Consider the following 23,434-nt stretch of genomic DNA (forward strand, 5'->3'; position numbering starts at 1 on the left):
GAATATAGCTCCTGAAAGCAGAGACATGTTTTGGTTAAACAGTGACATGGCATATCAGTGCGAAAGTACTGTGTGGTAAATATCACATACTTTTTTTGGTCACCAACGTCTCTAAAGTAAGCGTGCGATCCCATACCAATGTTTTAGATTTCAACTCAGAATAAAAAGAGGGCTCTTCAGCAGGAACTTCTAACCCCACCGTTTCTAGGTGCTGCCTGACCGTTAAAGCCAGATCTATTTGGGCTTAATTTCTGTCTCTAAAGCACATATGTTGTGTAAGAGCGCGATATAAATAAAATATTACAAGTGTTGCAAAAAGTGTCAGTAATGAGAATTTCTTATTTGCTGCCCAAATGATTTTAGCATAGGATCTCATTCGAGCAATACTCCATCAGTCTTTCCTCGAGTTTTTCCAGCCATCGTTCCCGCAGAAACTCAAGGCCGTACAATATACTAGGGATCCTTTTTGTAACCGTCCAGTAGTCCCTCCACAGAGCGTCCACCTTTCCTGCAGACAAAATTCTTAAGGACTTGCCATTTTCTTATGGTTTTTAAAGGCAACGTCTCTGCATAGAAAGTCCTAGTGGGAGAATTCTTGAGCGGTATTCCCAAGTAGGTATAACAAACTATCTCAAGTACCTCCCACCCCGCATCTTCTATCGGAAAGGAAGCATTGCAATGTTTGCAATACAAAATAAAATGGCTTTTGGGAAATTGGGCAACCCGGGGGCAGATGACCTCACTAATTTGTATTTTCTATTTTGGTTAATGCTTTTTCTGCTGCCTCTGTCCATATCAAAGGCTGGGTATGTTTACATGAGTAATTTCAAGTAATGAATTACCATAGCTGCATAATCTGATATGCATTGGTGCCAATACCTAGCTACTCCCCTCCCGCCCCCCCGCCTTGCCCCCCAAATATAACTAATCTGACTAATCACTACTGGTTTGGACAAATGTAGTATTCTTTAAATCTGGTCTCTTTAAAGCCTCTACTTCCTGTGGAGATGTTGTGTCCTAGATAATATACCTTCTTCATGCATAGTTGTAGTTTTGTTAAGAAGGTTTGTGTTATTTTCTTGGCAAAACTGGCCTTTGTACACACTTCATTTGCGAGTGATGCGACCAGTGAGCCGTCTAGATAGTGTACCCTCAGGAAATGTAATATAATCTAAATTGTTCTTCAGGGCTTCTGAAAAGAGGGTGGGATATTCTGTGTACTCCTCAAGGTGAACGGGTCCACGCATGTGGACGCCCAGAATCAGTAAACGTGAAGAGAAACCAACTAACTGGCTGTATGGGGACAGAAAAGAAGGCCGAGCATAAAGGGTCACCTGTAAAATGTGTGGCTGTCGGTGGTATCCATGACAGTATGGTCGCAGAATTAGGTCTACATGAAAAACAGGCAAAACTACTGAATTTACTGCCCTTTAAATCTTGCACAAGTCCGCGTGGAGTAAAGGGCGTGCTGTTGTCTGCTGTTTGCGGCTGGTCAAGGCGGTAAGTGCTGATCAACAGTTCTGAAAATCCCTTCTTGTGTCATACGCCCAGTTGAGTTGCAGAACCCAGCAATGGAAAACACAAAAACCAAGAACTAGGCTACAAGGGAAGTTAGAGGAATCTACTGCACAAATTCACAAAAATACCGCTGATCATACAACAAGAGAGGAAAACACTCCACATGATGATAACAAAACAGAACATATACTCATAGAAGGAAACAATGAAAGACCGAAAATAAATGTAAGAGCAATACCGAAAAAAGAAAATGTATTGCAATTTCTTAAAGGGCGGTTGCCAACTAAAGATAATATAGCTGTAAAAGCTTTAACAGATTCGAATAGACCAAATAATCACAATGCGCAAAAATTGATTGCATTTAAAGCTGGGGAACAAACAACTCTAGGCTTGTAAATAATTATTCACTGAACCCTCAACTAGAAGAGCTAATGAATAATAACCAAGGAGATACATGTGTGGCGCAGAGGACTCATCTGATGGTATATCACACCCAGAGCACCCAATAGGGAAAACAATTGGTCGATAACAGGTGAAGAAGATAACTGTGTTACCCCGTCCTTACAAGAGCGAGCTAAAGCAGCCAAATTACGTTGGCAGTCAACATACACACCATCAGGGATTAACAACATTGATCACCACAAACCTATAGCACTCAGAATCGCTCGGCTATCTCTTGATATCACGAAATTGACGCCATTATGGAGTCCCAGGAAAAAAGAAAAAGTCTTTGACGGGGTAATTACGCCAAATCACCTAAATATCAAGACCTCCACGCCAAATATGCGATCAGGTTCCAGCTCAATTGGTGCTAAAAAGAAAATCCAGTTAACAAAGTGTCACCCAAACCTAAGACGGAAGAATCCGACGCATCCGCCTTGAATTTAACAGCAGAACACTAATCCCAAGCATCGGAATCGCAACAAAGAACCCCAACGACCATGTTAGACCTACAAAATACATTGGTAGCAGTGCTGACGACTGCAATGATTCAGTTTTTAAAGATACAGGAATGTATGGTTGATTCTACAAAAGGTCAGGCAACGTTGCTGGCAATGATAATGACTAAACAAACATATTTTGAAACATTCATAAATACTATCCAAGAACGGCTAAAACAAGAAGCCGAAGCATCTAGAGTATGGCAATCGCGATTAGCTGAATTGGCAAGAGTCGACCGAGTAGACAAACAGAATCTCTTGGAGACGGTGTCAACGATTACCAAAAAATTGATGGATGATAAAACAAAAAAACAGGCGCACATGATGGAACAAAAACAACATGCAACAATTCATACGCAAACCGAAGCTAGAGATAAAACCGATCAGACCAAAGTTCTCAATATGAAATCCAAATCATTCCGATGACGCCAATAAATTTGCCAATACCCACACATCCAGTTAATACCGAACCACCAGCTTGTATCCCGTTCGATATATTTGATCTCTCGAAGCGTGGAATTGTGGGACAAGAATAACTAAACCAAAGAGTAATAAAATAATAAAAACAACAAAAAAAAAACCAGAATGGATCTTGCGCATTTCTGAGAAAAATGAAGTTAACACAGAAAACATTAGCAGATGAGGCAAAGAAGACCAACAACCACCCTACTCTGAAACAAAAAGGTTCACAACAAACAACCATTGAAAGAAAAAGGGCAGTAACACAAAAAGAGCAGACCAATGTAGATATGAACATAATGCCTGAACCATTGGATGACCTACTGGAAATAATCAATAACAAGATACCTAGTCAAGTCCGAAAACCTACTCCATTAATAGACTTATCAACTGCTGATGATATGAGTGACCATAATTCCATATCAATCAATTCACAAGACACGACTCTGATCGTCGTAGATGAATACCAAGATACGCCGATGGAACAAACCTTAAGTGAATCTGAGGAGGAAGAGACAAATAGCTTTGCATTGGAATATTCAATAGTATCCAACGATGAATCATGGTTATCACTAGAGACGAAACCTGAAGATAGCAGACATAATAGCCTGATGTCACAATCAAGTCCCATTTTAGTTAGACCAAAATTTCAAAATCCACAGAATACAACATCCGCCTATAGAATAGCTCTATTTCCAACAATAGCTACTACAGAAGATCTGGTAATAATGAATAGAGCCAATATTCTACGGTTGTTCAAAGCAATCCCACAAGTGGAGAAAATAAAAATCGGATGATCTAGATCTAGTACTCTTTCCAAATAAGCAAGATATGGAAGTGGTTCAAATTGACTTTTACAATCAAGATACAATGCAAATGGTTCTAGCAACGAAACATCAATTTGAGAAACTACGATTTGGAATTGATGAAATCTTTGTCTCTCGGGCATTAGCTGAAAAAAAAAAAAAGCAAAAAATCTGGCTCCATTTAGGCATCAGAAGTCAATCAATAATGAGGACCAGAACAAAGGGATAAACGTTGTTCAAAATCGGAATAACCCAAACACAAAGATACAGGCCCAAGATGACCCGCACTCACAAGCCATATGGCGAGATTATCGCGAGATCCCACAAATGAAACCAAATTTGAAGACTAAGCAAAGTGGAACGAAAACCTATCTATAACAACGAAAAAAGAATGAAACCCAAAAGTGTAGAATTTCACTGGGATCATGGAAAACAAGAGGAAAGAAACATCTCCTAGAAAAACACTCAAAATGCCTGGACAATTTGGATATCATCTGTTCGCAAGAAACATGGCTAACTGAAGAGGTGATTTGCGATGGGTTTAGTACACTAATGAATCCGGCAATTACAGCACAACAGGGTAGACCCGCAACAGGAATGTTGATACTAACAAAAATATTCCCAACATGGACAATCATAGCAAGTAAAAACATACATCCGTGGGCGCAATATGTAACCATCAAAATGGCAACAGACAACAAGGATGAAACAGTGGTCGCCTTGGATGACTATTTGATATCCATCTTTAATATATATTGGAACCCTAATGGAAGGTCGGAGAAGAAATTATATCGATTCCATAAACGATGAAATTGACAACTTGGCAAGCGATAACAGCGGAACGGATTTCATTATAGTAGGAGATTTTAACTTTCATTTATTTGATAAAAAAGGTGAGATGTTAGACCCTAGCTCACTGTCGAGTAGAGCAACAAAATGGATGGGAGAAATGAATACAGAGAAACATAGATTTAAGTACACAACCAACAGACAGTGAAGGAAAACCTTTACCAACATGGTCAGGTGAAACATCTAATTCAATTATCGACTACATATTTACATCGCAAAGAATCAGAAGCTTAACCACTTCAACAGGAAACTGAATTCAGCAGGATAGCGATAACCATTTAATCCAGATAGAATGGTCCAGTCTGCCAGCAAGTGACCAACGCCTAATACTACATGACCTTGAGCTAACAAATGGAATGAACAGACTCGGGATAAAACTCAACCAAATGTCGGAAATAGTCTCAACCTTTGAAGGTGCACCAATCCAAGACAACATAAAAGTGGATTACGGTTGGATCCTATAAAAACAACAACATAAGGGTGCAAAGAATAAGCAAAAACCAATTCACCCTCATTAGTTCAATATTGAAGTTCAAACAAAAAAGAAACACTACAAATCGTTACGAAAATTGCGAAAACTCAAGGCTCCTAATTTTGAAGTGGAAATTAAAAAAAAAAATTAAGTATTCCAATGCAATAAAAGCTATCAAAGCATCGTTAAAATAGAACGATGCAGAAGCAATCTTGGCAGCACTTAACCAAAAAAATACGCGCCAGCTATGGTCAATGTTGAACATATCAGCGTCAAGACAGAATAGGATTCAAGAAGTGGGTGCAAACAGATGGGTGATGCACTAATCGACATTATACAAAAAGACTGTACAAACAGTTAGGAATGTTAGAGAAAGATGAGCCGTGGGACCTTAAATGGGACAATGAAGACATCATTAATACCATCAACTTACTCAAATCGTCGAGAGCTCCAGGCCCTGATGGGCTTGCAAACAGCGATCTAAAAGCAGCCCCAGAACATTGGGCCAAGTTTATGAGTCATCTATTAGGACTAATTGAAAAGACAAAAAAGATACCACAGTCCTGGACTACAGCGGTTTTGATCCCAATTTACAAAACTGGAGATAGAAAAGATCCGGCCAATTATAGAACGATCGCTTTGCTGGACCCTTTGGGTAAATTATTTGCTGGCTGCCTACAAACAAAGCTGAATCTATGGGCGAAAGACAATAATAAAAAAGCCAAAAGACAAACAGGCTTTGTCAAACACATAGGTACCAATGTCAACCTCCTACTGATGAATATGTTGAAACATGAAGCAATGGCTAAATCACAACAACTCTATGCTATCTTCATAGACTTAAAAACTGCTTTTGATTCAGTTAATAGACAACTCTTATGGGCTAAATTAAGAGACTGGGGTTGCCCTTCAAATATTCTGAAGCCAATACAAGAACTATATTCGAATACGTCTATATGTGTCCGTTTGACAAAAGAGGGAAGAGTGACTGACTCCATTCCAGCTGAGAACGGCCTAAAGCAAGGCTGTCCATTAGCCGCGTGTCTCTAACCTTTTTACTTACGACTTCGGAGAAAAAAATCCATACCAACTTAGCGAACCCACCAAAAATCAATAGCGAAACCATTCAAACGTTAATCTATGCAGACGACATTATTTTGGACAAAACATTGAAAGGATTGCAGCAAACAGTGAATAAAGCACAAGATTACATGGTCGACAACAAGTTACAAATCAACATCGACAAAACAAGAATAATGAAACTGATCAATTTAAAAACAAAGACACAACAGAATATGAAGATTCAGATAGAAAATCAAGTGATCATGACAACCAAAACAATGAAATATCTAGGGGTTATAATCAATCCTTCAGCTAACGAAGCAGAGTGGCAAGAACACATTGAAGCAAAAGCGAGATCTTTGGCAAAACAAGGACGTCTCTTTCACTTAAAATACAGAACCTATTCGGCAAAAGCCACGATTCTGCTGTGCAAACAAAAAGTCAACCCAATTTTGACATATGCAAGCGAAACACTCATTAATCAAAAAATGAGATGGCCCGTTTATGAGGCACTATTCTATATTCTATTCTATTCTGTTTCCTATGAACAGATTAAGATTCGAATTAGCCTTACAATCGGTACAATCGATAGTACTATGGAAACAAATGGACTTGCTAAGAAAAATCATGTCTGAAGATGAAATACCAGCTTTGGAAATCCTAAAAGAAAAAACGAAGCTTTCCAAACAGCAGCACTACTGAAATGGTCTAATGAAATCAAAGTGAAAATGGGAGCGGAAGACATCACAGAGGAATTGTTGATTAATAGACCACAATATGCAAAACGGAAAACACAAACGAATGATTGGATAAGAACAGTGGAATTGCAGAAAAAGTTCAAAAGGCACCTTCATGCAGAAACAGAGGTGAGGGCACTGAATCAACTACCTAAATATCTGGTACAGTTCCCCAGTTGCAATATTTGTGATTTGTTCCTGCGCTTTCGACTAAATATATTGCCTACCCGCGAATATCAAGCATCGATAGATAAAACACATAATAAATCTGATGCCTGTCGCTTCTGCAACCAAGTTAGACCAGAAACCCTCTTTCATCTGATCATGATATGTCCAGCCTTGAAAGCGAAAAGAGACTTATATAAAGATTTCTTTAAAATTTCTGAAAAACAATATGGGATTTGAGCCCAGCTATCAATGGGTTACAGTTTGTAATTTGACCGACTACATCTTCTCCCATCCCATCTCATCTTTAGTTTTAGAGCAATGTAAAGAGGTGGCAAAGCTAGGGAATTTGTTGGTAGAGCAGAGCCATTGCTGAACCAGGCGGTCTGGGTTTGCTCTCAGGGTCAAACATGAGCTGGCATGCAAAAGTCCCATCCCTGGATTCTGCCTCCCCAGCCCACAACACAAAGCCCATAGTGGCACCCTTTATACCCACCCCCTTCAACATAAGACACTCACTTGCCATCCTGCCTCGTCACCAGTATGCTTAGCATACATTGTTTTTATTATTATTAGAGTATCTATAGATGGTTAAGAAAAGGCACAGTATGCTTAGCATAAATTGTTATTATTATTAGAGTATCTATAGATGGTTAAGAAAAGGCACAGTGATAAAGTGATTTGCTCAGAATGACATACTGTATTTAATTTATTTATTTACTTACATTTGTATAGCGCACAAAGCAACCCCTACGCATTGCTGCACTGAAGTGTGGAAGGTGGGGATTTGAGCCCAGTCCTTCTAGTTCCACAGTTTCCAATTCAGAAAGCAAGACAACCCTCATCTTCTCCTATTTTTTATTTGCATTTGGTTATAACAAAACATTTACAAAATCTTTTCTTTACTTTTTAGCATAAAATTCAAACATTTTTGTTTCATATTTACATAATAAAATTTACACAGGACAAAATTCTACTATAGTGAATTCCATATATAAAGTGATCTATAAAATAACCTTGGACACAGAGATATAAAATATATCCCCCAACAGTATGTGCAAATGAACAATATCATGTACTTGCCACATTAATTGTGCAAGACAGTCATGATATTTACCATTTCAGACTTTCTATGTTCAAAATTAAAGGTTGACATTCCAGAAATTCTATGTTGAATTCCATGTGAATTCTATGTCTTCTCCTATTCCATCTTCAATATTAGAAATACAAAAATGCTTAGTTGTTATTCAAGAACTAAACTAGTTACTGTCCAATAAAGGATTTCAAATTGAGGGAGCTGGGAGCCATTAAGCTCCAGGATAGAGTCTAGTTAGTTTGACACATATAGCTACTTTTGGCTTCCCAAGCCAACTGATGCTGATCAAACAAACCTATGTAAATGTAACTGTGCATTTGGGACAATCTATAAACAATCATTCAAACACATCTGTATGACAGTTAAAAGCATAAGAGGCCCTATATAATGGACAAAAGGATATCTTTGCATCTTGTGTGCGAGTTATATTTGCTAAACTGTACGTACTAGCTCCTCATTCCCCAGTAGAAGCTCTTGGCCACTGGTTAATGATGGATAAGCAGGGGTTGCTTTTAGCTCCCACTTATCGCATCTTAATTTTGATCCTTGCAACAAATCCGATTTTCAAAGCATCAACATGGGTGAAGCCTAAGAATCGCCTACATTTGAGGAACAGACTTGCATTATACTTAAAGTGAAAACCTGCTATAATTATAATGTTAGCCTGTACAATTGTGTATACTTTCACAGCACCAAGTCACATGATAAAGCAACCTGAATAAAATAGAACAGATGTAGTAATTGAAACATATTTTCAGAAAGCAGGTATGTATCACTTAATCAGAAAAAAGAAAGGGGTCAAGCCAGTCCCACGATTGGGTACAGTGGCATGCAGGTCAGACCTAGATCTTAGCAACAGCCAACCTGCTGATCAGCCATTCAAGATGTGTGCCTTTGTCTCATTTACTCTATTTTACTTACCCGTCATCCTCTGGTGTCTTTCCCTTGTACCACATTCTCAATGCCCCCCTGTTTCTTTCAATTAACTTTAAGACCTCTGATGCAGAGGCAGATTCAACGGTCACCAGGCCCCTGTGGCCTGCCCCGCCCCGCCCCTTCCCTGTCTCTCTCTGATGCACAGGCCATGAGGCCCTTTCTGCTGTGACTCCAGCCAGTGGCATCCATTCCCATAAAATAAACGTCAGTGAGGAAGGAACACAAAGGACACATTCTGCTACAGCATTCGCTGAGTTAAAAGATCTGCATTGGTGTAGTGGTTAAGTGCATTAATTAGGTCATGGGAGGCCCGTGGGCTGTGTTCTGATCCCGCCTGCGACACATACCTCTAAACTCTAAAGGGAGGGTAAGGAAATCCAACCTCCCCCTTTGGTATTTAAATAGCATGGAACAACTTCTGTTTTGTTTGAGATAATCTTAACACATTTTACATTTACAGTGGGGCTCTTGCTTTTGGAAACATTCTATCTGTTTTGAAACTGTTCTTCAGGATTTCCACACGCTATCCGTTAACAAAACTGCTGGATTGGGGGAGAATAGTAACAAGTTGGCGCTGCATCATTTACTTAAAACCCACAGCAATGGCTATCAGGCCGCAGGCGGTGATAGAATGGTAAAAGAGTGAGGGCCAGTAGGATCATTGAGGCACCAAAACAGAAGTGTTGCTTCACTTGGTCCACAGACCACTTGTTGGCAGTCTTGACAGCTAACTTTCCTCCCAGTTTGGTCCCCCAAAAAACAAATGCGCCACACAAATGCTTAAAGTGTGCTTTGCAGTGGCTGTCCAGGCGCTTTTGACTGGGGTGTCCCAAGCGGGGGCACTGACTTATGCAGGGGAGACATGAAGTACACGCGCACACACATAATGATCATAGTTTGGGATAATGGGGTGGCCAATCAGAAAAGTTGCAAACTGAATTTCTTTCATGGGCTCTCAATGCATATACATTATGGAAATGGGTCAAGCAAAAAGAATGTGAGAGGTTTATTTTGCTCATCCTGAATCAAGGTTTTAACGTATACATGCCAAGGCGAAGTTTATGTTGTGTGCTATATGAATGGACAGTATATTATTATGTAAGAAGGTAGCTCAGTGGGTTGAGCACTTGTTTCTGTGGGGTGTGTGTGCGCGTGATCTCTGCAGGTCGAAGATTCTAATACTGGCAAGGCCAACTCTGCCCTTCATCCTTCCAAGGTCGATAAATCAGTGTCAACTTTAGTTGGGTGATTATTGTATGTGAATATGTTCTATGTATTGTGGTTTGGTGAAGCGCTATTTACATAACCAATAATTACCATTAACTTGAGTTTAGTGACTCGAGTGCATAACAAAAGTTGAAAACAGAATTGCTTTTATGGGCTCCCAATGTTGGCAGATCAGGCATGATGAGATTGCATGATGTGCCCAGGATGAAACACTTTGTTTAAGTAGCGAAACCAGGATTCTGTTCCAGGTAGAGATGTAAGAACTTAACCACATATCTTCCCAGGTATACTTCATATCAGTATTTTTAAGGCTTGGTAATCAAAAGGGTAAATAATTGTCTAGTGATGCCTTGAAAAGTGCACAAATCACATAACAAATTCACCCGACAATATAGAAAAACAAGTCAAGCAAAAGAATATGATTCTACATTTGTTTTCCCCATCCTGGATGCCAGGTTTTCCGGTGTAAACCAAGAGAATGTTGTGGTGTGCAATAAATGAATGGGCACTTTATTATGGACGTCTTCTCATCGCATTATTTTATGAAGCTTAGCTGCCAGTGGCATTTTTACTTCACTTATTGCACAAGAATGTTTATAAAGGAATTGTTTTTATGTTTTGCACAATACTGATTTGTTGTACTGCGACATGTGTACTTATTAAAGATATAATGACACCCCCCAAGTACTTGGCAGACAAGTTTCGCAAACACATATCAGCCAGACCAACCAGAACGCTGTATGCTCACTGTCTATCTATTCCCAAATTCTCCCTAAAAAAAGCAGGCGGCTCCAGCTTCCCGGTCCTAGCTGCCAAACATTGGAACGCTATACCTATGAACCTTAGAGCAGAACCATCCTTTTGGACCTTCAGGGCAAACACTAAGTCCTGGCTTGCCAACAAGAACTCTCCCTTTGTCTGACATTCTAACCATTGTCTCGCCACTGTATTTCTGCTGATGCCTGCCCCACGACCACCATGTAACCCGGTCATTTGCACGTATTCTTATCTTGTATGTCTATAATCTGGTGTAACCTGCTCTAAGTCTCTGGCGCGCGGTATAAATAAAGAAACTAAACTAGTACTCAAGGGCCATGTTGAATAAAACTCAGTTCACAATGCATACGCTACAAACAAGGATTACCTACCCCTGCCCTGCTTGTCAATAAACATGACGTCACTCACCTTACTGCTTGCAGGTGACGTCTAGTGCTGCCGCTATTCACCTGTCACCCGCATGCGCAGCATTCCTCATCTCCCCCTGGCGTGCGCTCATGCGCTTTCTGACCAAAGTGCTTTAGGTTCTTTCGTTCAAAAAATACCCAGTACTTCCTTACACACCCACCCAGCCCCTTTTTGCTCTTACGCAGTAACGGCAAGTGGGGAAGAGGAGGCTATCCAAAAACACTAGACCACTACACGAGTTCCGAAATGCGCCTAGCATCCACCATATTGCTACGGGAGAACGAAACCACAGTCCTAACGGCCAAGCGCCACTTAACCAGGACTCAATTTACTTTATCGAGTGATCTGCGTTACCTTACCGAACATAGGTCCAACTGTGAATTCAGACCGTTTCAAATGCCAAATAAAATACGCCCTTTGCTCGAGAAGTCTTGAACAAAATATAGTGCGGAAAAAGTCTTCTGTATGTGTAACATGCCTTGCAATATTCCCATTCCAAGATGGCCGCGCAGTTGAATTAGCAATGACACCGCTGTCATGGACGTCAATGTAGTCTTTCTTTTGTTTTTACTGGCGAAGCAGACAGCTCGTGGGAGGAGGAAGGAAGGGGCGGCGAGCAGAGGATGTGATGGCTACTGCCGTCGCTGACCGAGCCCTTTGGCTACAACTCTGACTGAGGCCGGGTACCGCTCACAGGGCACTGACAGTGCACGGTCTCTTCTACGCCCCCACCCCGGTCAGGCCTACTTCATAGCAGCGCGTTCACGCATGTTACCCCTACAAGCGCATACCCGATATTGTAGATTGAGCAAGGCAAGGCGCGTGCGCACAGGTGACCAGCGCGCGCACTCGCTGCACAGAACAGAGGTAGCACTTGAAAGGGGCGCGCGAGGGCAGAATCAGGCGGAGGGAAGCGCTCCTTTGGGTCGTGCGCCCTCCCCTATCCGTTGAATTGTATGTAAGTGGGGAGCGCGAGACGAGTCCGCGCGCCGACACGGGAGGGAGGCAAGAGCTTCACTTCGGCGCGCTTCCGCCTTAGAGAGCGTGGGCTGTGCGCGTGCGCAGAGGCAGCGTTCGAGTCCCGCCTCCCTGCGCGCGCACACACACACACATAGACCGCGAGCGGGGCGCGTGCGCGAGGCAGCAGTGTAGAGCGCGCGGCCTGTAACCGTCCCGCGGCCCCCTGTCAGCAGCAGCAGCTGCGGCGCCGCCCGAGGGATGGAGACCGAGCAACACCCAGGGGGCGTCCCTCGCCCCCCACAATCCGGAGCGCCGGGGAGCAACAACGGCTATCAGACGTCGGCCCCGGGGGAGAGCGCGGCCCCCTCCTCCGCCGCCCCCAGCGAGCCTGGGCGGCCGCAGCACTACAGCATCCCCGGTATCCTGCACTACATCCAGCACGAGTGGGCCCGCTTCAGCATGGAGCGAGCCCGCTGGGAGGTGGAGCGGAGCGAGCTGCAGGTGAGACACGGGGAGGGGGTCATGAAGTTCACTGTCAACAACCTGCTGCCATTGAAGCTGTCGGTGTGTGTGGGGGGGAAGAGGAGCTGGTATTGCGCTGCTCTTCCATCAAAGTGGGCTGTGATGATCAAGCACAGAATTCCACCAGAACTGCTCACGTGTGTGACATAATAAAGCGAGGATGCGGGGGGCGGGGGGGTGGTCAATGACTGGGGCTGTGACACCTCCCCGGCACCCGGCCCGATGCTGCAGCGCTGACTCACAATGTATTCGAGTACTCTGCCTCTGCTGAGTTCATCCCCCAAATTTGAAATGGAGCCGGTCATCTGGAGAGCATGGAGTTGCCGAGCCAACCTGGGCACAACACAATGAGCAGCAAAGGTTTGGGGGTTACTGTGTCCCCTGAGCAGCACCCGCCCTCTTCCAGGGCAATCTCCTGTAAACATGATGACCGGTGTTGTCAGTGTAAACTGTGAGGGGCACGCAGCCACGCCCCCATGCGTGGCTCCAGTCTCTGGCATCGGCCCATGGGAAAAAGTGCACAGGGTATTTTGGAATGCCACCCATCAGCCCAAGCTAGCATAGTCGGTGACTGAAGTGCCAGATGTTTTGACTACAACTCCCAAAGGCCTTGGCAATCAGTCAATGGGGAAGGATCATGGGAGGAGAAGTCCAAAAATATTTGGTCCTCAGGTTGATGACCCCGGAGTTAGGATGTTAAGATGAGACCTGATCCATGTTGCGTGAAATTTTGTAGATCACCTAGCTACCCCCTGTCATGGCCAGCAAGCTCTTCCATTGGTCCTGCTTACCGCAATCAGCACGTTGCCCCTGGCTACCCCCCCGCCGTCATGGCCAGAAAGCTCTTCTGTTGGTCCTGCAGACCCATAGTGTGAGCTTACCGCAATCAGCACGTTGCCTTGGAGAAGGACATTACAGTATACTGTAGACTTATGCTTCCAGACAATAAGCTGTCAGTTATGACTAGTACTGTATCAGTTTCCTCCCCTGGTTGCTTGTAGATCCCAAACTGCCGCACTCCCCTGTTGACTGTTGACAGCACCCTTGTTTCTCTTCTTCCTTCACCGTGTCTTCCCACCCTATGGCTGTAAAGTGCCTCATTGCTCCCCAAAACTCGCTCTGTGCTCAATAAGTACCCTCATAAGTTTGATATTAATAATTTGGTGAAGCTCAGAATGTTATGCCTATTCTATGGCGTTTGTGAGCTGTGCTTTAGGTTTTATACAGAAGTTTCACGTAAAAAAAAATTGGGCTACAGGGACTTGGCTCGTTATGCTTTGTATGTTGGACAATTTCGTACTATTTATGCAGCGTAATTGTGTATAGCTTGATATCCAATGATTGGATCCCTTATGGACCCTAACAGTGTGCACATCCAAACCCACCACAACCCCACACAGCACACTGACACCATCACAAAACAAGACCACAGACCTGAGGCACATACATGTTACCCATACAGTTAAAACACACGAGGCCTCCTGCACGAACTCCCACGTGCAAAACACTCAGACGCCAATTCTTCCTGGTTCTGAACCTATCCTCTCACTGCCTCTGGGTAGTAGCGGTGCGCAGTATAAATGAACATAACATACATTTTACGTTTTTATAATATATTGGCATGTTCTTAAACATGCCATACAATCTTTTAGACACATGACCACGTGTTTACAAAAATGTATCCCTACTTTTTTATTCTGGTGTAAATTAAGATTGAACTTTTCTTTTTTTATTTCTATATAATTTTTTTATTTTTTAAAACCATAAACACAATAAAAACTTTTTGGAGTGCATGGTGTGTATGATTTGCTATGCCAATACATGTGATTGGTGTGTGTCTGAGTCAAGCAATATGGGTTACTGCATTAAAAGGTGTCGCAAATAATGTATTTCTATTGTTCCTAGAGCAACTCACTGCAGAGTCCCAAATTGCTCCTACATGCGCAGCAGTACGCTACATGCATATTGGTAATCCTTTGATGTTAAAGTGCGTAACGTCTCGCGCATAGTTGGTAGTGAAGTTCGGCCATAGTTGCAAGAAATTATTTAAGAGCTTAAATTCGTTTTTATCTGTGATGTTTCACTGCATCTTTATTTGGTTGACAGTGTACATGTCTTTGTAGGGTGAAAACTTCATAAGGAATCCACTATTTCGTCACAATGAAATGCAAGAAAGAGTCCCATAATAATAATAATAATAATAATAATAATAATGGCTTAGTATTCGCAGTCACTGGAGAGGAAGATGTCAGTGCTTAGAAATAATGGGGCTCACAACGGGATGCGTGGAGATTAAGTTAATTTCAATGTGTGAGCACATGGGCTGTTAACGCAGGGACATGAGAAGGGTGTTGAGGTAAGACCACATGAGCTGTCGAGTTACAGGTAGGGCCGTAGGTCAGCCACCATGTACCCTCTAAGTTGCACGGGTAGGCAGTGTTCATTGAGGCTGTCCGCACAGCAGTGGGCTATCGAACAAGGGTCACATGGCCTTTTTTGCAAACAGAGGAGAGAGATGTTGAGCTTCAACCACAGGAGCGGTCATTGCATGAGGTGGCAAATGAAGGCCATGTGGACTGTCAAAAATGAATGAGAGTATGTGTTTGAGGTAGTGCTACAAGGAATGTTGCTGCAGAAAGGCTGGTGTCAGGCCAAGCCCACCAGAACTGTTAGTTGGAGACTTGATTGGGTGGTTGTGGTATAGGAGCGGCCACTGCAAAGGGCATTTGTAGTACTAGTACCTCACGAGAAGCTACTGTAGGGTGAGGAATGGGGTAGAGATATGGCTGCATAATGGTCCGTTGCATGCAGGACTATGTACCGAGTTGTTCTATCGCTGCTTAAGATGCCCATGCAGGGAACTCTGATAGCCGCACTTGGTACATTAGGGTGGGGTAACCAGTGACTTGACACTTTAAGACGTGACGCTGTTATTCACAAACCAGACCTGCACGTGTTGGATATGTGCAGTACCTTAAGTATCTGTGCTGGGCAGGTTTACATCGCTTAGTTAGAAGTCACGTTGCAGGGTTCCTGAAACGCACGTTGGACTCGTTTAGAAATTATACCAATTTGGAATTGGAAATTAGGCGCTACTCATACTGGAAAAATCTAATTGGAGATACACCAGCGAGCAATAGCCACCAAACTGTAAAATCTGAGGGTGGTAAGGCAATGTTGCATTTCTGTGGGACTGTGACAATGAATATATGCCGTGAGTGTTTCTGTGGTGTGAATATTGCCAGCATGAAAAGTCCTATGAGTAAAGATTGAAATCCATTCCTTTAGTAGACTAAATGCGGGAACGTCCCAGAAGCAATGAATGCGGCTTCCATTTTCGATTGAACAGCTCCCGTAACTAGTTGGACATGAGTAGAACAAGGATGTTCAGCAGCAGGTGGTGTTCTCGTGCCTCTTGACGCCCCTCTCCAGTGCTGGCCAATGCATTCCTTTGAAGTACTCTTGTTGTTAACAGTACAGTGTATTTCTGAAACTTGAAGAGACTTGGCCAATAGCTTTTCACGTGCACTTACCACTTTTCAAGTTGGGCAAGACCAGTTTACAGTGGAATTGGAAGACTTGGCCACAGAGCTGCATTGCAGCTACAGGTAAATCAAGGCACGTGCTTGTCTTTTTCTCAGTGATCTTATCCCAGTATTGAATGACAGGCACAGAGTCCTCCTTATGCGGATTTCACGTGACTGTTTCTCCCATTCAGTGACTCCAGCATTTGAGGCAGACCTCCCCCCGTTACTCTCATGTTACCTAGTGGACACAGCTTTTCTCTCCTGGCCAGAGCATGGATCTTATCCCAACCAATGAAAAACTGCTTTCTCTAAACCAAGTACTTTTTGTTGTTGCATGCATTGTTTGTTTGTTTGTTTTATTCACTTTTTATGCGCGCCAGACCCAGGGGTAACAGGGCGCAGTGGCAAGGTAATACGAAACTTACAGGTTACATCATAGCAAAATGTACATTAAAATTACATTGGGTTAGACAGATCAGGCATACAGTAATTACAGCAGGTATACAGGTTCAAGGGGGTCAAGATGCTCGTAGGAAGTAAGCGCCCCCGGTCAGCAAAGGTCAGTCGAGATGAGGAGTTGAATAACTTTTTTCCTGAAGCAACGGTAGGGCATGTCTACAGGCATTGACTGCGGGTGTACAAGTTGCGAACTGCGTGCAGTTTCTGTTCATGGTTCCAGTGAGAGCTAGAATTCAGTTGAGGCTCCTGTTAACTCAATGTTGTCTGGAACTCGTGCCTCTGCATCTAACTGAACGTACGGCTATCAAATATAGCACAAGGACCTTAAGATCCAACAACACAAATCAGTTAAGATTCCTAGATGTGAAACCACTGAATCTCAGACGAGATCTTTTTTTTTCAATGCTGCTCCTAGGGCTTGGAATGCCCTACCAACACACTTGAGCGAAATTGAGTCAGTGGAAATTAAACATTTCTCTTGTTAGATGGTGTCTGGACAAACTGAAAAACCTAGATCCTGACTAGTAAAACTTACTGTTCTTTGTGTGTTGGTATTGTCAGCGCTCGTAAGCCCTCGGGTCATGGTATAAATGCTAAACCTAAACATTGGGGAATTACCGGAGGTGACAGGCAGAGGGAACTTGATTAACGTGTGTGTGTGTATAGCTATTATAATAAGGGGACTTAATTGATGGTATTTTATGCAGTAATGTGGTGTGGTGGGTAGGAATAGAGATTGCCAAGGATGAAACGCATCATTTTAACTATAGTTGGTTCTTGGATGTTATTGAATCCGTGCTGGGCATCAAAAGGCTAATAGGCAAAAGGCCTGGTGCTTTTAACAGAGTTATAAGGAGTTAGTGACTGTTGCCTGGTTGAGGTGGCAGAGCTAGATGGCAACATATTTTAATGGGGGGAGGAGGAATACAATAAAAATACAGGTGAGGGTAGGTGCTAACTTTATAGTACAACAAGTTGTGACACAGACCAAGCAGGGGATATAGTTCAGAACTGCCATTACAATGTAAATATTGGGGCTCAAAATTGCTCTGTGATGACACGCAGTTGGGATGATATTCCGGATTTGTTTTATGTGTGCATTAGTAGATGTCCTTTGTGTTGTGTTGTCACTTGTATGTTTAAGATGCGGATCTCCATAATGTCAATAGTGGATGACTACATGGATGCAGTTGGCCCTGATTTCACTCCACATCGAGGCTTATACGAGTATTACAACAAATGTGTATTATAGGAATGTTGTGAAATCTATGCTGTGCATATTAATGACAAGATTGGGGGATAAGCAAGGGTAACCAAACGCTAGATGAATGAGTTGACATTTTGTTCATGGAATGTGACTAGGACTGAACAATTCCAGGAAAAGAAAGGAAGTATTAATGAATTAAAGAGGGAAAAGGCAGATGTTGTCTTTTTGCATTTGTTGGACGAATCTAAAAATCTGCTGAAAAATACATTCGAGGCGAGTAGGAATACTGTTATTCAAAGGGTTGAATATGAGTGTGGAAAGGACCATTATGGATAATGAAGGAAGAGTGCTCTTGGTGGATGTGAAGTATGAGGGGAATGTAATGACAATAGGATCAATATATGGCCCCTCCACTACGAGTAACCATTTAAAAAAAAAAAACATTCTATATCGAGCACATTATATTGGGGGGGAGATTTTAATTGTGCTTTTAATCACAAGCTAGACCATTCAGCGCTGCGCCGATATACGGTGGAAAGTACAAGCAAAGCGTTTGGTGAACTTTTGCATAGTCTTGATTTAGTGGATATATGGAGATCTTTACATCCTGGGGAGAGGGAGTATTCTTACTTTTCACCAGTTCATGAATCTTATTCCAGAATTGATTATTTCTTGATTTCTGAAAGATTCATTGAAAAGGCTACTAATGCTAAGATATTGGAACGAGGTATATCGGACCATTCTTTGAAAACCCTAAAACTGGAATTGAGGGAGGTACGATCAGCTATGTCAAGGTGGCACCTAAAGATATATATTTATATATATATTTTTTTTAAAAGGATGAAGAAATTCTGACATCCTTAATATCTTTTGACCTTTTATGAAATAAAGGCTCAGCCGCTGAACTGGTCTGGGATTGTTTGAAAACAGCAATCAGGGGAGACTTGATGAATATTACACCCCGTACAAGGAAAATGGGCATGGTGGAATTGAAAGGTTTGGAGAGTAAGTTAGAAAAGTGGCAGAAGAAATTCCAATTCTCAAGAATCGGTGAAGACAAGGTAGAGATGGATAGAGCGCGTGAATCCTTGAGGAGCGAAATGGACATATATTGAGAAAGGTAGATTTTTCATGAGGCAGAAATATTGGGATCAGGGAGATAAGGGTGGAAGATTACTTGCCAACAAGTTGAATGGTTTAGTTGATAAAGCCTATGTTCAGAAAATAATGAATAAACAGGGGGTGTCGAAGGTTAAGAGGGAGCTGATATGTGAATGGTTTAGGAGGTTTTATGAATCTTTGTATACAGAAACCCAATTTCTGGCATCAGACAGCGTAGAGTTTTTTGGGAAGATAAATTTGCCAAAATTGACAGCGGAACAAGCTATATATATCCACCAATCAAGGAGGAGCTATTATTGATCAACTCAATGTAGGTAAATCGCCAGGCCTAGATGGGTTGCCAGTTGAGTTCTACCAGGTTCTAGGTCCCGAATTAGCCCCCTTACTATGTAGTCTGTATAATATTTCATGAAGGGGTCATCTGCCGTACTGTTCCTATTTAAAAAAAAAAAAAAACATTTTATTGATTTTATGATGTACAACCACTGGTCCTTACCGGGCCAGATCACAATAACAATAACTTTCGATGGAATAATCGCTCATGGGTCACATACAATACATATTTTATAATAGGTTTCACCACTACAATGTTCATGTCTTACATTCTTCGGTGTTAAGTCATTAAAGATTCGAGAGCTCACATTGTGTCTTCCCATCCTTTCCCAATCTTGTCCGTTTTTTCGGGACAGCCCCTGGCCTTATATACTCTTCTTTCTATGGCGATACAGATGTGTACATCAGTGATCCATTGGCCTACTTGCGGCGATTCCGCAGCTCCTCACAGCTGTGCTATATTTCTTTTGATTGCTGCTGTCATAAAGCAGAGCTTTTCGTATCTCGACAGGTCTTTTTAACTGTCTGCTCCTAATAGGAGTAGTTTGGGGTCTCTGGGGATCGACTGTTGCAGGACTCTTGTAAGGACGTTGCAGCATTGCTGCCAATAATGGCTAATATTTGGGCATTCCCATAATATGTGGAAGAAGGGTCCTTCCTCTCTGCGGCAGCGTAAACAATTAGGTTCTGTTATTTTACCCCACTGTTCCGATTTTTGTATTGTAACACTGTATAAGAAATTTGATAAGCTGCCTGTAAACCTCGCTGTGATACCTAAGGGTCTGGGCGTGCAACAAATTAAATAAACAATGCGAGAAGCATGTATCTCAGTAATCCCAAAACTAGGTAGGGATCATACAAAATGTGAGCATTACAGGCCAATATCGTTGTTAAATGTGGACACAAATATTCACTAGAATATTGACTAATAGGTTGGACATGTACATTGGTGGACTAATTGGACATTCTCAGGTTGGGTTTATACGTGGGAGGCATAGTTAGGACCGCATCAGAACTATTATTGCCATGATGGTGCTTCCCAAAAATGAGGTTGAGAACATGTTACTAGTATTTATGGGTGCGGAAAAGGCATTTGATCGGGTCAATTTTTGTTTTTAGATTACACGCTTAAGAAGATGGGGTTTGGGGGTGCCTTTCTGAGAACCATTAAAGATTTACATTTAGGTATTAGTGCAACAATATGGGTAAACCGAGAACTTTCTGCTTCCTTTCCCTTGACTAGGGGCACCAGACAGGGTTGTCCACTCTCTCCTTATCTTTTTATGGCACTAGAGCCCTTGATAGCTTATATCAGACAGGAACAAAGTATACGGGGGCTCAAAATAGGGGAAGGGGAAATTAAAGTGTTATGTGGATGACATGACGATAACCATGTCTCCCCCAAAGGAAGGCGGGGGGGGGAAACAACTCAAAAGTATGTGAGGAGGCGGGACGGGACGCCTTTCTGGGCACAAGATTAATTGGGAGAAGTCCGTGGCCTTTCCTCTGAATTTACCCAACCAAGAAGCTATTTGAACTCGTGGAATACAGGAACAGTGAAGTATTTGGGGATCCATCTGGTTCGTGATCTGAAGAAGATGGTGGAATTTAATGTAACTAAGATAATAGAGGTACTCCAGAAGGAGGTATTAAAATGGCATCGGCTGGTACTTAGTGTCTGGGTGAAGATTAATGCAATACAAATGGTGCTTTATATTATTCGGTCTATTCCACTAAGGTTTACGAAGATCATTAGGCGCATTGACAAAATGTTTCAGAAGTTTCTTTGGGGCAAAGGCAAGAGACCTAGGATTCCTCTGTATGTTTTGATACAGGCTGTGCGAGAATGGGGCTTTGGATACCCCAATTTGGAAAATGATTGTAGAGGGTTCGTATTGGTCGGCGATATATTTTGATGGAAGAGTTAATGACATACCGTTGTGGAAGAAGATGGAGAAAGTGAAGTTTTTACCATATACCCTTCAAGATGTATATACAATGGGGAAGATGCCCAATCTGAACACCAAATTGCCTGCTTATAGGAACAACTGGAGAAGCGTTGAGAACCTTTGACTAGTAAAGGGGAGAATGTTTGGATTCATTATGATGCTTCGTTGTGGCATAATATGGGGCTGCAGATTGGAAACAAGACTGTGCTGGCGGAGCTGGGTTAAAGGTATTTTCACGGTTTGTGATGTGTGGAAGGATGGTCAGATCTCTTTGAGTTACCCAGAAGACATTTTGGACTAGTGGGAAGAGAGCAGAGGCGTTATATAGAATTGAAGTCTCTTTGTGGAAAGACAGGGAATATTAGATGGCCATATGAAGGAGACCAATGATCATTGGCGTTCTTCAATCGTCTCCATGTATGGTATCAACATATCTGAAAATTATGCCGTTGGAGGATTTTCTTTTGTGTGAATGCATGGGAGAAATTGCAGCAGGCATGGGTGAATGAGTTAGGCAAGAATATATCTTTTAAAGGAGTTGGACAATCTGGCGAGTGTTGGGACACACTTGACGATGGATTTGAATTTACAATATGTGTGTCAAAGGATTCTGTGTTGCCAATACTGTGCCCCTGCACGGATGGCTGGCTTAATTATGACTGATGATGATCTTTGTTGGGGCTGTGGCTGTGATGGGGCTACTTTATTACACATGCAATGGGAATGTCCGAGAGTGGTTGGTTTTTGGAATGATGTGCTGAGCAGATTGAATTTAACATTGGGATTTGCTCTACCACGAACAGCATATTCAACAATTATGTTGCCCAATAATGGGAGCTGTGCGAGAGTACAGTGGATGGATCAACAGATTACTTGTGGTGGCGGCAAAACAAATTCCAAGGGTATGGAAGTCCAGGAAAAAGCCAGAAGTGGAGGGATGGCTGTCGGAAGTGCAAACACTGTCTAGTTATGAGAAAGTCGTGCTATAAAAATGTATGCGAGAGGACTCTTAATCAGAGGTATGGGGCCATTCAATGAACTGTTTGGTTGCTGCTAACATTGTAGGACTAATTGGTGGAAGATGGGATGTGAAATGAGAGGGGACTAATATTAAATGCCTATTTGTTGTTTATCAAATGTATTTTCTGGTTGTGTAATAGTGTAAGATTATTATAGTATAGAGGATTCGTTATAGTGGATCAATTAGATAATGTAAATATGGTTATATTACATTTGATGTTAAAATAACTGTTTTTTAAAATGTATTCACTGATGATTATGCTGTATTGTTTGTTTTGTAGTTTAAAAAAAACAATGGTGTTACAGTAAAATGTTTTGTCTTCAACGCTTCACTACCCTCTGGTCAAAATGAGCTTTTTACATTTTTAAATCTGGCCTCATAATGTGCACTCGCCACACTACTCATTGGATAGGTATATTTGACTCTTGATAAGTAAGGAATGGTGTGTTGTGTGTGAGGAATTGACGGGGCCGGTGACTTTTTATGCCTGGTTATTTGCTTGCAACTTTTGAAGCCCTGTTTAAATGCATGCATTGTTTGTGGGGGAAGGAATCCCTTGGCATTTGGAGTGCAGTATTTAGGCAGACATATTGTAGCACTAAATGCTGTATAGTGATAGCGCTTGTGCATATGACCAAGTAGTTGCCAGCTGTGAGTGTTGACTAAGACACGTGCTGGGAAATGTACGATAAACAGAGGACAAGTTGCATTGATGGCACAAACTGATGCATAGTGATCGTACCTGAGGGAAATGTAGGATGGCAATTCCTCTGCATGTTTGTGAGTACCGTGCCATACCCTCATCAACTCGCATGTCTCTACCGTTCACAAGTCCATGTTGCAGGCTGTTCAATGTAAAAAACATAATTTATCTGCCCTTG

General features: G+C 42.2%; 2 protein-coding genes across 6 annotated transcripts in view; one reads left to right on the top strand and one right to left on the bottom strand.

Annotated features, from left to right (window-relative positions):
• AP4S1 (adaptor related protein complex 4 subunit sigma 1) overlaps positions 1 to 11,946 on the bottom strand; it is a 107,333-nt gene extending 95,387 nt beyond the window's left edge. The window contains exon 1 of one of the 3 annotated variants that reach the window (XM_069638491.1): positions 11,813 to 11,946. The gene's annotated coding sequence lies outside the window, so the exon portion shown is untranslated. Of the gene's footprint in view, positions 1 to 11,453; positions 11,742 to 11,812 lie in introns of those variants that run through there. The other 2 variants (XM_069638490.1, XM_069638493.1) reach the window with 2 other exon arrangements.
• A 573-nt stretch (positions 11,947 to 12,519) lies between these two features.
• Positions 12,520 to 23,434, top strand: part of STRN3 (striatin 3) — a 1,674,795-nt gene continuing 1,663,880 nt past the window's right edge. For all 3 annotated transcript variants that reach the window (XM_069638486.1, XM_069638489.1, XM_069638488.1), the window contains exon 1: positions 12,520 to 12,914. In XM_069638486.1, coding sequence (XP_069494587.1) covers positions 12,672 to 12,914 — 243 coding nt within the window. In that variant the 5' untranslated portion in view covers positions 12,520 to 12,671. The remainder of the gene's footprint in view (positions 12,915 to 23,434) is intronic.

The sequence above is a fragment of the Ambystoma mexicanum genome, chromosome 14 (assembly GCF_040938575.1).
Source record: "Ambystoma mexicanum isolate Mex_15411 chromosome 14, UKY_AmexF1_1, whole genome shotgun sequence".
Lineage (NCBI taxonomy): Eukaryota > Metazoa > Chordata > Amphibia > Caudata > Ambystomatidae > Ambystoma > Ambystoma mexicanum.